At 64.9% G+C, this 10,069-nt stretch overlaps 1 protein-coding gene across 2 annotated transcripts in view; it reads right to left on the bottom strand.

Annotated features, from left to right (window-relative positions):
* Positions 1 to 3,171: 3,171 nt before the first annotated feature.
* Positions 3,172 to 10,069, bottom strand: part of MMP9 (matrix metallopeptidase 9) — a 28,770-nt gene continuing 21,872 nt past the window's right edge. For both annotated transcript variants that reach the window (XM_039497303.1, XM_039497305.1), the window contains exons 7-13: positions 9,001 to 9,174; positions 8,457 to 8,612; positions 7,467 to 7,695; positions 7,012 to 7,151; positions 6,434 to 6,584; positions 5,350 to 5,453; positions 3,172 to 4,667 (exon numbers count right to left, since the gene is read on the bottom strand). In XM_039497303.1, coding sequence (XP_039353237.1) covers positions 4,558 to 4,667; positions 5,350 to 5,453; positions 6,434 to 6,584; positions 7,012 to 7,151; positions 7,467 to 7,695; positions 8,457 to 8,612; positions 9,001 to 9,174 — 1,064 coding nt within the window. In that variant the 3' untranslated portion in view covers positions 3,172 to 4,557. The remainder of the gene's footprint in view (positions 4,668 to 5,349; positions 5,454 to 6,433; positions 6,585 to 7,011; positions 7,152 to 7,466; positions 7,696 to 8,456; positions 8,613 to 9,000; positions 9,175 to 10,069) is intronic.

Genomic DNA, 10,069 nt, shown 5'->3' with positions numbered 1-10,069 from the left:
CCCACGTGGCGCATGAGGCTCAGATTAACCCCAGCCAGGCAGCGGAGGGGGGCAGAGATGCTCAGGCTCTACTCTCATTTGCCCAACATCGCCAGGAAACCTCCAGTCCTGACTGGGCTCCTTGGGCCAAGTGTCTGTAACGCCTGGGGGGGGGAAGGCAGATGGGAAGGGGCTCAGCAGAGTGGAGACACGCCTGCATTTGTGGCAGCATCTGTCTCCATGGTGACAGTGTGACATCAAGGACGCCATTGGCCAGGTTTCCATAAAGGGACTTTGCAAGACATGAGTGGGGTGTGTGTGAGAGAGGAGGTAACTCCACAGGACTGGTGTGGGGCAGGGACTCACCCCCAGAGCCTTCGCACCCCTTTGCTCTGCAGCCAGGCCCACCAGGGTGCACCAGCACCTCAGAGCCTCAGCCTGACTTGTGTTCTCCAATCCCTCCCCTTCCCCATCTACCCAGGGCCCCACCCCCACCTTGCTGGGTCATATGAGCTGCCCCATGGCAAATACAGCCTCCTTTGTTCCTCCCATCACTTACCTCCTGAAGCAACACAGCACTTGGAACAACACTTTCTGTGGTGTGGTCCCACCTACTCCCAAGCACCAGCCCCCAGCACAGTTCTATGCTGAAAAGCCTTGGGTCCTGAGACCAAAGCTGGGACCACTGGCTTCTTGCTGAGGGTGCCTGCATTCCCCACCAAATCAGCCCCCTGGCTGCTCACTCTGGACCCCCACTAAGAGCCCTCTGGCCCTGGAGCAAAATTTACGCAGCACCAGACGGTGCAAGAGAAGGACATGCGGCTGGGGCAGCATTGGGCATCTGGCCACGCCACTCTGATGTGTATGCAAATCACATCAGCCCTCAACTTTCCCCTATCACCCATAGGGGGAGGCAGAGAACACCATATGCAAATAAGCCTGGCAGCCCCTAGCAGCACAGCCTTAATTCTCCTGCTTCACCTCTAGAGGGCACCAATGAGCCGCTGTCCTGGCAGGCTGGCCAGTGCTGGTCCATGCACAGCACGGACTCGTGTGTGAACTCACCATACAGGTGTATTGGCGTGCAATGTACACGGCATAGCCATGTGCAACCCTGTGTGATACTCACTTCATGTGCAACACACCAGGGCTTGAGCCTGGCCCCAAACATGTGGTGTGAGAGACTTGGCCAGGTCCCAGAAAGGCCTGTACACAATAGGAGACTGTGCCCCACCCAGCCTGCTGGTTGCGAGCCAGTTCGCAGTGTGACCCTGGCGCCCCATGCTGGCAACGGACGGGGGTTCTGCAGCTACGCGTCTAGATGCAGGCGTTGCTGTCACGGAGTCCCCGGGCGATGCTCTGGAACTGCTCCCCACAGAGCCAGTCAGGGCAAGAAGCTCACATGGCTTCACTTTCCTGGGTCTGACCTTGGAGCATTCAGCATCCTCTGCCCCTCCGTGAGCTTCCCCCAGCGAGTCCGCCCAGGCGGGGTCCTGGGGAAGCCAGAGGGTCCTGCACCCGCACTGTGCAGTCAGACGTGACTCTCAGCCGGCCAGTAACACAGAGGTTTATTAGATGACAGGAACAGGGTCTAACACAGAGCTTGTAGGTACAGAGAACAGGACCCCTCAGCCGGGTCCATTCTGGGGCCCAGCGAGGCAGACACCCGCGTCTGCCCTCACTTCCCGTCCCCAGCCAGCCCCAAACTGACTCACCCTCCAGCCCCTCCTCCTCTGCTCAGTTTCTTTCCGGGGCGAGGAGGTCACCTGATCTCTTTGTTCTCCCCCACCTTTAGCATCCCCTTGCGGGGGGGGAAGGGCCTGGCCATTAGTTGCCAGGAGACAGAGTGTCGGGCAGAAACTGAGACACCCACACAGTATTCAGAGGAGACATTAAGAACAGCCCCACTTCGTCACAGTTGCCTAGACAGGCCTGCTTCCCCTCTGTGCTCCAGCGTCACCATAGGGCACCGAGGGGCCGTGTGGGGCCTCAGCTGGAAGCCAGCAGCTTGCTGGCTATCTGGTTAGTGCAGGCTGGCTGTGTGGGAAATACTGAACCTGTCACTCGCAGACTATTGTGACCAAAGCTGCGGGGGGTGACGCTGGTACCTGGGGTGGCTCTCAGAGCTCCCCGGCAAAAAACCTAGAGCCGGCCCTGACGACCGCCCCAGCCCAGCCATGTGGGGCCAGTCAGGCTCTAGACCAGAGAACTTTGCTCTGCTCCAAGGACTCACTCCGGGAGCCTAAGGGCTCGGGTGCAGATTGGCAGCCAGCAGAAGGAAGGAGTGGGGCTTGCGGAGCCCGGAGCAAGGTGGCAAGTTTCCCCCGGTGGCTCCCTCGCACTGGGAGCGGGTGATAGCGATTCACCCTGTGCCCCTTGGGTAACCCTGAACATGTCACCCGCAGCCAGGGGGAGGCGTCTGCAGACGGGCCGGGGTCTCAGGCCTGCTAGAACTTTGAAACACTCCAGGCTGATTTCCTGTGCAGTGTTGGGGGGAGGGGGGGATGCATGCAGCCAGGATCCCGGCCCTGCACCAGGGCAGGCCAGTGCAAGGAGACAGGGAGCATGCAAGGGCAGGCGGGAAGGAGTAAATCCGGGGGGGCAGGGGGCACCAGGAGACCTTAGAGGAGCATGGCAGACGGGAGAGGGCTCGCGTCGGGGTGGTGCTGGGAGAGCGACACGCTGCTGATGTTGGGCAGAGCCCCTCTGAGCTGGGGCTGGATGCCCAGCGGAGCTGAACTGTGACCCTGAAATGATCAGGCACAACCCTCAACAGCCAATGAGAAAATAAACCCTGGTGATTTGGGGTGAATCTCTTGATTTTTAGGCCAATTGTGAGAGCTTCTGGAGTCTCTCCTGAGCCGGGGATACTTAGGGTGCCCATGCTGCAGCCCCCACCATGGCCCCCCACCCCTGCCCCATCTCTAGGCCACCCCATCCACCTCCACACCGCAACAGGCCACCTTCACCTGTGGTGCAGCCCCCAGCCCCACACCGACACTCCCTGCACTCTGCATCCCCGACCGCAGGGGGACCACAGTGCCAGAGAGGAGAGGCCTGAAAGCCCCACTCCCAGGACACAGGAGACACTCTCCCAGCCCTCCCTCTACGCAGGCAGGGCCTTTCCTGGTGCCCGCCCCCAGCCAGCTCTGGGTGGATGGACGGACAGACAGAGCAGCACCACACGCCGTGTTTCTCCAGGATTCTCTTTATTAAAAATGTACAAGGTACAAAAATGGCAGCAGGAGAGAGAGCGAGGGCCACGCCCAGCACTCCCTGCGCCCACTGAGGCTGATGGCACCCACCAGGCCCCCAGTGCGCAGGCACCAGCTCCTGAGCAAACCCAGACAGACAGACACGGACTTAATCAACTTTGGAAAAAGACAAAGTCGCTTACAAATCTCTGAGCAGTTTGCACCAGGCAAACCAATCCGTGCAGCACCCGCAGGCATGGGGCCGCCACCCACAGAGACCCGGGCCAGGGACGAGAGCCTTTAGCTAAAGCGTCCTGTTCTCCCCCCCCCCCCAGGATGCAGCTGGCGCTGAGGGACCAGGATATTACCGCTCCCAGAGGCTGTCACCTCTAGGCTGCCCAGAGTCTCTGGAAAGCAGGGCCCATCCCTCCCTGGACCCGCCTGGGCAGAGATTCCACGTGCCACCTCCTTCACCTCCCCTGCTGGACTCAGGCTGCCACACGGAACAAAACAACAAAAACCAAGAGTCTGCAGGGATGAACGAGCCACTAGCGGGGAGAGGCGCCGGCCGGCTCTGGTCCAGGGATGAACGAGCCACTAGCGGGGAGAGGCGCCGGCCGGCTCTGGTGCGGGGATGAACGAGCCGCTGGCGGGGAGAGGCGCCGGCCGGCTCTGGTCCAGGGATGAACGAGCCGCTAGCGGGGAGAGGCGCCGGCCGGCTCTGGTCCAGGGATGAACGAGCGGCTGGCAGGGAGAGGCGCCGGCCAGCTCTGGTCCAGGGATGAACGAGCCACTAGCGGGGAGAGGCGCCGGCCGGCTCTGGTGCGGGGATGAACGAGCGGCTGGCAGGGAGAGGCGCCGGCCAGCTCTGGTCCAGGGATGAACGAGCCACTAGCGGGGAGAGGCGCCGGCCGGCTCTGGTGCGGGGATGAACGAGCGGCTGGCAGGGAGAGGCGCCGGCCGGCTCTGGTGCGGGGATGAACGAGCGGCTGGCAGGGAGAGGCGCCGGCCGGCTCTGGTCCGGGGATGAACGAGCCACTAGCGGGGAGAGGCGCCGGCCGGCTCTGGTCCAGGGATGAACGAGCGGCTGGCGGGGAGAGGCGCCGGCCGGCTCTGGTCCAGGGATGAACGAGCCACTAGCGGGGAGAGGCGCCGGCCGGCTCTGGTGCGGGGATGAACGAGCGGCTGGCGGGGAGAGGCGCCGGCCGGCTCTGGTCCAGGGATGAACGAGCGGCTGGCGGGGAGAGGCGCCGGCCGGCTCTGGTCCAGGGATGAACGAGCGGCTGGCAGGGAGAGGCGCCGGCCGGCTCTGGTGCGGGGATGAACGAGCGGCTGGCGGGGAGAGGGGCTGGTTGGCTCTGGTGCAGGTGAAGCCGCCTGGGCCCTACTGCTCTGGGCAGTTCAGGATGTCGTATTTCACGTAGCCCACCCGCTCCACCTGGTAGCGCGGAGTCATTCGCCAGTAGAAACGGTCCTGGCAGAAGTGGTACTTTCCTGGGCCAGGAGGAATGCAGAGGGAAGGGGTTAGCATGAAGGAGGACCTGTGGGACTTGCCTGCTCCCAGGCTCCAGGAAAGCCATGCACAGCCCCGTTCCCCAGCCCAGCTGAGCGCTCTGCCAACTCAGGGCAGTGCCCCAGAGAGCGTGTGCGGCCCAGGCCCAGCACCTTCCTGGAGCCAGCCAAAGGGCTCCGAAGCCACAGGCTCTAGTGTCTCTGAATTGCGGCAACAAGGAGCCACCAGGCCAGGTCTCAGCAAACCATCACCCAGCCACGGGCCCCAGAGACCAGCCCCTCCTGCCCCCCCCATTTCACTCCAGAGAATGGCCCTGGATAGCGCAGCCAAGGGCAAGAGCAGAGCGCTGGCTGGTGAGCGCAGCAGCTCTCAGGCAGAGAAGGGGGCACTGTCTCCCCAGGACTCCCCTGCCCTGGGCTCGTGGCATCAGCCGATCGTTCCAGAGCCAGGGGAGGGTCAGACTGGGGAGTGGAGGTGGGGACGGGCTGGCCCTAGAGCCGCAGGATCGGCCTGTGCCCAGGTACAGGGCCTGGCAGACTAAGGGCAGTGCCAAGGTGCCATGGAGAACTCGCTCTCCCAGCTCCGCAGAGCCAGGGCTCCGCACTCAGGTCCATCTCGGCCCAGAGAGAGGCCCCGTGTCCCAGAGCCCAGAACCCTTCTCACCTTGGTAGAGGAAGACATCGTGGGCATTGAGGGGCACGCCAGCAAAGGTGTCATCCGTGAGACGTGGGTAGCCCTTGTCCACCTTCTGGACTTTCATGTCCAGCCTGTGGGGAGAAGAGCAGCGCTGCCTCAGGCGCCCACAGGCCCAGACATGGGGCCCTGCCCACGTGTGCCTCTGGCGTAGGGGCAGGAAACGAGCTAATTCCCTGAACCCGATTGCTGTCCACGTCCCCATCGGCCCAGCACCGACCTCACCAATGCCCAGCCCCTGGCCCCGTCGGCCCAGCACCGACCTCACCCATGCCCAGCCCCCGGCCCTGTCGGCCCAGCACCGACCTCACCAATGCCCAGCCCCTGGCCCCATCAGCCCAGCACCGACCTCACCCATGCCCAGCCCCCGGCCCTGTCAGCCCAGCACCATCCTCACCCATGCCCAGCCCCATCGGCCCCGTCGGCCCAGCACCGACCTCACCAATGCCCAGCCCCTGGCCCCATCAGCCCAGCACCGACCTCACCCATGCCCAGCCCCTGGCCCCATCGGCCCAGCACCGACCTCACCCATGCCCAGCCCGCCCAGCACCGACCTCACCCATGCCCAGCCCCTGGCCCCATCAGCCCAGCACCGACCTCACCCATGCCCAGCCCCTGGCCCCATCGGCCCAGCACCGACCTCACCCATGCCCAGCCCCTGGCCCCATCAGCCCAGCACCGACCTCACCCATGCCCAGCCCCATCGGCCCCGTCGGCCCAGCACCGACCTCACCCATGCCCAGCCCCCGGCCCTGTCGGCCCAGCACCGACCTCACCCATGCCCAGCCCCCGGCCCTGTCGGCCCAGCACCGACCTCACCCATGCCCAGCCCCTGGCCCCATCAGCCCAGCACCGACCTCACCCATGCCCAGCCCCCAGCCCCGTCGGCCCAGCACCGACCTCACCCATGCCCAGCCCCGTCGGCCCCGTCGGCCCAGCACCGACCTCACCCATGCCCAGCCCCCGGCCCTGTCGGCCCAGCATCCACCCTGCCCCAGTCACCACCCCGGCCCCATCGGCCCAGCATGGCCTCGCCCCTGGAGCGCGCACTCACCTCCAGTACTTCTCCCCACTGAAGAGCAGCACTTTGCCGCGCCCCCTCTGCAGGGCCCCCGAGATCTGCTCTGCCTCCTTGCCAATGCCCAGCTTCTCGATCCCGCGGGGGCCCACGACGCTGCTGCCCGTGTACACCCAGAAACGCCGACCTGCCGCAGAGACACGGTGCTAACAAGGCAGTCCCAGCCGCCACCCAGCCCACGGCAGGAGGCCCACTCACGCACAGGAGGGAGCAGAGCGGCAGGGCACGGCACTGCAGGCCAGGCTGGGGAAGGACCAGTCCCTCAGTCGGTCACTACGAGAATGACCACTGGGCCCCTGCCCCCGCTCCAGGGTGCCCAGGGCTCTAGTGACCAGCTCGGCCCCATCCCAAGCTGTTTGGTGGCCCCCCGAGAGAGGCACTGACTGACCCCCCCATGCAGCCCTCAGGCTTGCGGCAGGCAGGGGGGAAGCTGGGCAAGAACCCAGCCCCGGTGCAGCAGGGGCCAGGCCAGGCCTCCAGCGAGGGATGCCCAGGGCACCAGGTCTGTATGGGGCTGGGAGGTCCTGGCAAGCTGGGCAGGTCCCAATCCTCACCCGAGAAGAAGAAGAGCTTCTTGGTGAGCACATCCTGGAAGGCGGCGTTGATGAGGGCCGGGAGGGCTGGCCACGTGGCCGAGATCCGGAACGGGCCCTGAATTGTCCCCTTCCGGGACACGGAGCTTTTCCAGTAATTCCTGAAGGTGCAAGATCCCAGCGTCATGCCAGCAGCATGGGGGTGAACCCCAGTGCCCCTCCACCCCCAGAACCCGCTGCCAAGCTCAACTCTGCTGCAGCAGACTTGGGGGTCACACTCTAGGGGCAAGGGGGCCCCACTGGCTCCCTTCATCAGCAGAGGGCTGGGAGCGGCTCGGCTGGGAGCAGGGGCGACTCCAGGATTAAATGCCCATGTAGATACCAAGGTCTGGGCTCCCCTCATCCCTGTGCCCCCCACCCCCACTGCCTGCTGGGCTGTGCAGCAGCACCCACTGCAGGGCGCAGGGCTCGCTCACCCGCTCTTGAAGAAATGCAGCTCCCCGTTGATCTCGGTGATGGCGTCGAAGGAATTCACTTTGCAGGCATCACTGCTGGGGTCCACAGGGCTGGGCTCAGTTGGCAGGGGATAGTCGTCCTCCGTGGCTGAGTCAGGCTCTGCTGTGGTTGTGGTGTCCTCGGCTTGTGTGGTTGCCTGGTCAGGGATGTCCGGCACCTGGGCTGTTGGTGCAGGACCAGAGCCCCGGCCTGGGAGACAGGAAGGAACATGAGGCCAAAGCCACAGGAGTGGGGCCCATCTGCTGCGGGGCAGTGATACAGGGGGGCAGAGCGGCACAGCTGGGACAGGCCCCATGCAGGTTGTGAGCCAGAGGCCCCGGCTCCTGGTGCCACCACGTGGGTCACGCTGCCAGCGCTTTGGGCTTGGAATAAGCCTGTCTGGAGCAGTGGGGAGCTTGACGAGCTCCCATTGTGTGCCCTGGCACCCAATTCCTGCAGCAGGCGCCACCCTTGACAGGGAGGGGCAGGGGGAGATCTCAAAGACCCAGGCACAGCTCCCAAGCATGGGCTGCAGCCCGTCATGCATCCACACTCCCCTCTCGCCCGACAGGGAGGCATCCCTGCTACGTTGGCAAGGAGCAGTCAGGTTTGCCATAGAAACTGGCATCTCCATGAATACTGATGGAAACGCTGAGCCAGTGACATGTGCAATTTGGGGCCATTTCTCTTTCCAGCATCCATGTCGTGACCCTGCCGCCCACCCCTGCCCGCGGCCCTGTCCTGCCGCCCACCCCTGTCCTGCCACCCACCCTGCCCATGGCCCTGCTCTGCCACCCACCCCTGCCTGCGGCCCTGTCCTGCCGCCCACCCCTGCCCGCGGCCCTGCTCTGCCGCCCACCCCTGCCTGCGGCCCTGTCCTGCCACCCACCCCTGCCCGCGGCCCTGTCCTGCCGCCCACCCCTGCCCTGCTGCCCACCCTGGCCATGCCCGGGCTCAGGGCACCTGCTCACCATAGAGGAACTGGATGCCGCTGACATCGTCCGGGTGCAGGTGGAAGTCCTTGATGTAGCTGTACATGGGGTACATCAAGGCCTCGCGGACACTGGAGTGGTCCAGGCCCAGAGAATGGCCGAACTCATGGGCAGCAACCAGGAAGAGGCTGTAACCTGAAACCCCAGAACATCTGTCAGGGTCCAGACAGACCTGCCCAGCCCTGGGGGTCTGACGCCCACCTCCCCAGCCAGCCCCCACTGACCCTGGGGGTCTGACACCTGGCCCAATCTTCCCCCACTGGTCCTGGAGGCCTGATGCCCCCCCCACCCTGCCAGCCCTGCCTGGCCCCGGGGTCCGATGCTCACAGCCAGCCCCGCCCGACCCTGAGGGTCTGATGCCCCCCCACCAGCCAGCCCCACATTGCAGGCCAGAGAGCCCTGACCTGCTGCCTGCTGCAAACACATGGCCCAGGGGGCTGGGGCCAGGGTCTGTGACTGCTTCCCAGAAAGGGCCCAGCACGGGGCAGAGCTGGGGGGCCAGGGGCCCAGGGAGCGGCCGTACCTTGGTCGGGACAGAAGCCCCACTTGTGGTCGGTGTCGTAGTTGCTGGTGGTGGCACACCAGAGCTTCCCATCCTGCCGCCCCTCACTGGTGCACGCGCTGTAGGTCTGGCTCAGGAAGGTGAACGGGAACACGCATGGGTCGCCCTGGGAGTTCCCGCCAATCACAGCTGTGTCTGCAGCAAAAAACCAGCCGGGTGAGCAAGACTCCAGTGCCCTGGCGGGGGGGAGCACCCCAGGCTGCCTGGGCCCCTCTGAACAAGGAGTCAGCCTCTGGGGCAGCCCCACTGCAAACAGACTCAGTGCGGGCCCCAGAGGGCAGGGGGCACAGAGTATGGGGAGGGCAGCAAGGGCCTGGCTTCTGAGGAGTCCGGTGCTAGCCCTGCTCACGCTCCTGCCCTCACGCCCAAATGGTCCTGGGCAAAGAGCAGAGGCCAACGCCAGCGAGTGCCAAGGTGCATCTGTGAGGAAGTGGGAATGTTCTGGCTGGGTTCTGTGGATGCGGAGTGGGGAGTATTGACCTGGGAAGGTGGCAGGGGAGTTGTGCTGGGCGGCCTGCCTTGGGGAAGGGAGGAGACCTGAGCAGGTAACCTGAGACCCCAGGAGGGGGGTTGGAGGCCAGGTGACACCTCTGCCCGGGACACTGGACAAAGGCTGGGGGAGGAGCCGGCGGGAGGCTGAGAGAGAGGCTGGAGGGTTTTTCAGTTTGGAGCTGGCTGGGAAATGGAGAGGGGCCCCGACAGGGCGTAGGCTCCCCGACGGGGCTGTGGCCTCCCTGGGGCCTCCAGATGGACCTAACTGAGGGGGTCCTGTTGTCGGGAACTGCGAGGCCTGTCTTGGACTGTGTCCTGTCGTCTAAATAAACCTTCTGTTTCACTGGCTGGCTGAGAGTCCTGGTGAACCGCAGGAAGCCGGGGGTGCCAGGCCTGGTCTCCCCCCGCCCTCCGTGACAGCATACTCCAGGTGTGAGTGAGCCGCGGACTCCCAAATCCAGCCCCCTCTCAGGATTTCTCCGCAGTTGGCCAGGGCTGCGAGCAGCCAGGGCGGAGGATGCCGGGGATTGGTTCCCAA

The sequence above is a fragment of the Mauremys reevesii genome, linkage group 13, assembly GCF_016161935.1.
Source record: "Mauremys reevesii isolate NIE-2019 linkage group 13, ASM1616193v1, whole genome shotgun sequence".
Taxonomy (NCBI): Eukaryota; Metazoa; Chordata; order Testudines; family Geoemydidae; genus Mauremys; species Mauremys reevesii.
This window is presented reverse-complemented; position numbering and strand designations above follow the sequence as displayed.